At 45.0% G+C, this 3,517-nt stretch overlaps 1 protein-coding gene across 1 annotated transcript in view; it reads left to right on the top strand.

Annotated features, from left to right (window-relative positions):
* The first annotated feature begins 3,239 nt into the window (after positions 1-3,239).
* Positions 3,240-3,517, top strand: part of LOC146440540 (interferon-induced very large GTPase 1-like) — a 12,477-nt gene continuing 12,199 nt past the window's right edge. Inside the window, exon 1 of the mRNA XM_085057425.1 lies at positions 3,240-3,503. Within this exon, the coding sequence (XP_084913551.1) occupies positions 3,446-3,503 (58 nt within the window). The 5' untranslated portion in view covers positions 3,240-3,445. The remainder of the gene's footprint in view (positions 3,504-3,517) is intronic.

Raw genomic sequence — 3,517 nt, 5'->3', positions numbered from 1 at the left:
GAGAAAACTTTGGAGCCACAGTGGGAAGGACCATTTCAAGTATTCCTTACCACTTTCACTGCGGTCAAAATCAAAGAACAGAACGCCTGGATTCATCATACTCGAGTGAAGAAGGCTCCAGAGACCCCTTGGAAAGTGGCTTCTAATGATAAGGAAATTGAAATTTACCCGGGTAAAATGAATGCAATTAGAAAAGTTACTCTTGTTGTTGTTCTCACAATTATAACCCTACTTTAAGGAAAAGGAGGTATTTTTAGCCAGGGCGATACTGAATGGCCTTGGTCACAAACCCTCATAGGGCATTCCAGCTTTCAGGGAAACTACCCTACAGACAGCCATCTGGATTTGGCTATAATTGATAGCATGATGATGAAATTTACAACCCACCTGAATGGGCTTGGAATCGAGATGAGTGGATCATGACCCTACCTGGTATCAATAATGAAAAAATCCAGGTGGGATGCAGGAAAATAGAACCTGGTTTTCTATATGAAAAAGCCTCTTCTATTACGGTTTTTGGCCATTTTTTGGATTTCAATCTGGCATCTAAAATTCACTCTGGCATTTCAAAAGAACTATGTCATACTGAGGATTGGGATTGTGTTAAACAAGGTGTGTTTTCCTTCTGTTGTTGCCAGAAATTCACTAGTAACAAGACTCCCGGTGACCCAAGCGACAATAATGTCGAAATTACCAAGTCTTGCAAGGAAGAGCAAAGTAACTGCTGCTTTAATTTTACTATGGTTCATCCTTTTTATGTGGTGTGCCAGTGCACATCTAAACCTACTCAACCAACACTATTAGGTTTAATTCAGAAAATTAAAATGAATGTGGTAGCCAGACCAAGCCAAGAGTCCTTCCAAATTAACACTCCTATTCCTCCTAAACTAACACTTCAACCAAAAATTTACGAAGTTGGCCCATATGTGATAAGAAACACAGGCCAACAGCAATTGTTGTTCAACCCAGAATGGTCTCTTAAGCGTGTAGATGCAAATTAATATTTCTGAAATTCAACAAGCTTGCTCCTCTCTTTTAAAGACATCTTTTGAAGGCTGGACAACATGGTTACAGAGGCAAGAACTCTTTAGGAGCAGAATACAAAGAGATTTAACTGGAGTGTTAGGAACAGGACTGGGTGTTTGAAGTGAGACTGATTCAGAGATACTAATGAATAAATTGGCCACCACAACCGGCGACCTAACAAGACTAAAACACCATGGGGTTCTATGCTTTCTGGGGGGACCATCACCACCAAGAAGACCAGCTGGATAGGAGCAACGGAACATCATTGGGATCCACGAATGGTGATATTTTCCCTTATTCTGTCTCTGTCGCTCTCTTTCTTCTCACTTACTTCCTATTCCTTTCATTTCTTTCTCTCTCTCTCTCATTCTCTCTCATATTTGCTATCAAATAAAACCCTTACTTTTGGCTGGCATATGGTCTCCTGTGCACTGAAAAAACCAAACCCATAGCAATTACCTTGTGATGAGATGTTAAAATGGAGGGAACAGTGTTTCCTTATCTTCCCCATGACTCAACCTTGATAACTCCCTCTGGGGAAGCAGCAGCCACCCTGAGGGAGCCATCTCAGCTAATGGGTCATCAAGGACTCCCCAGAATGACTCCTAGAATTCCATCATCCCATTGTGAACTTCCCTGCCCTGGAGGAGGTACCAAACATTCCTGCCTGTATATAATCTGGGGCTCGGGACACAGCTACACCACCACTGCATTCCCAGAGAAGAAGAGCTCGAGAACCACCACTGGACCTCCAGAGAAGGACTGTACCTTTCTACAGGATCACAGCTACGACAAGACCACATCCATCACTCCAACAGAACTGCAATTACCATTTAATCTGGTTGCTACCAGCACCCTGACCAACAGGGTGTCAGGATCTATTCTGACTTTGTCAGTTTAAGCCAGTGTTTCTTTACTATTGCCTTTATTGTAATTTTCCTATTAAACTGTAGCTCTGACTTAGAATCTCTCACAGGATATTTCTGTGGGGTTAATGCCTCCTGCTTGTTTACATTCAAACCAGTACCCATGCAGAGGCCATTGCCTCCCACAGCTGTTCCCCAGTGCCTGATCTAAACAAGACTTCCCTCTGCATGTTGGAGGAAATCCCAGCAGGGCTGGAGGGGTGGCAGGGGTCAGAACAGACCCCACACCTTGTCCCTGCCTTCTCCTGACTGACTGGGAGTTCCCCCAGCTCCCTAGAGCCAAGCCTGGGATGCTCTGGGGCAGGTGGCGCCTTGGGGACATGGGGCAGCCAGAGGAGCTGGAGCAGTGCAGCCAGGGAACAGGGTTTGCAAGGAAAAGCTCTCAGCCAGCAGAACCCACCTGTGAAGCAGCAGCTGGGGGGTCACAGACCCTGATGCAGCTCCTGCCCCCTTTATTACTCTGCCAGAAATACCCCAAGATGCAGTTCTAGGAAATGTCACCAGGATTAATAAATCCAGAGAATTCCTGGAATGGTTTGGGTGGGAAAGGGCCTTAAAGCCCATCCCATTCAACCCCCTGCCATGGGCAGAGACATATTCCACTATCCCAGGGTGCTCCAAGCCCTGTCCAACCTGGCCTTGGACATTGCCAGGGATCCAGGGACAGCCACAGCTTCTCTGGGAATTCCATCCCAACCACTCCCAACCATTCCACGGAAAAATTCCCTCCCAGTATCCCATCTATCTCTGCCCTCTGGCAGTGGGAAGCCATTCCCCCAGGTCCGGTCCCTCCAGGCCCTTGTCCCAAGTGCCCCTCCAGCTTTTTGTATGTGGATATATATTGAACTGTCACTGTTTACAATATTATTATCAGCAATCAGTTTTATCCCAATGCTCTTGTGATACTAATTAATTACATCAGCAATCAATTAATATTAGCAGTTAATTATAAACAATTATAGTCATAGCAATAGTCAATTACAATAATAATTATATTAATATTATATTAATGCCAGTAGAAGTCAAGAGCTGTCAAAATTAATACCAGCAATCGACAAAAGCAGCAATGAAACCCATATTATATGCATCACTACAATTTTATCACTGCTGAAGCAAATTTATACATGATGTAACACTAAAGCTGAAATGCAAGATGACTTTATACAGAAATATATCTATAATACTGATGCTGTGCTCCCTCGGCTGATTTTCCTGATGGAGCAGCAGCCCCAGGAAGGGCTGAGGGCCTCACGTGCCCTACAGGTACCAGCACAGCAATTCAGGGTCAAAGGTCCGTGCAACAGCTGAGAGTTCAGTGTGGGACAACTCAAACCACAGCTGGTGTGGAAATTGGGCTCTAATTCAAATCATGTGACTCCAAAATTGTGGTTCCACTTTCACATTCTGCTGCAGTAAAAAGCCTGATTTCCTGTAATTGCCTTACTGCCTTGAGAAAGGGGAAGCTGCACCCAGAGAAGATTCAGGGCTGGATAATGAGGGGCTGCGCTGAGCTTCTCCCAGCCCAGGAACTGCAGAGCACGGAGGGAGACGGTAGGAGCTTGGGA

Source organism: Lichenostomus cassidix, chromosome 3, assembly GCF_008360975.1.
Source record: "Lichenostomus cassidix isolate B80296 chromosome 3, HeHo_3.0, whole genome shotgun sequence".
NCBI classification, from domain to species: Eukaryota; Metazoa; Chordata; class Aves; order Passeriformes; family Meliphagidae; genus Lichenostomus; species Lichenostomus cassidix.
This window is presented reverse-complemented; position numbering and strand designations above follow the sequence as displayed.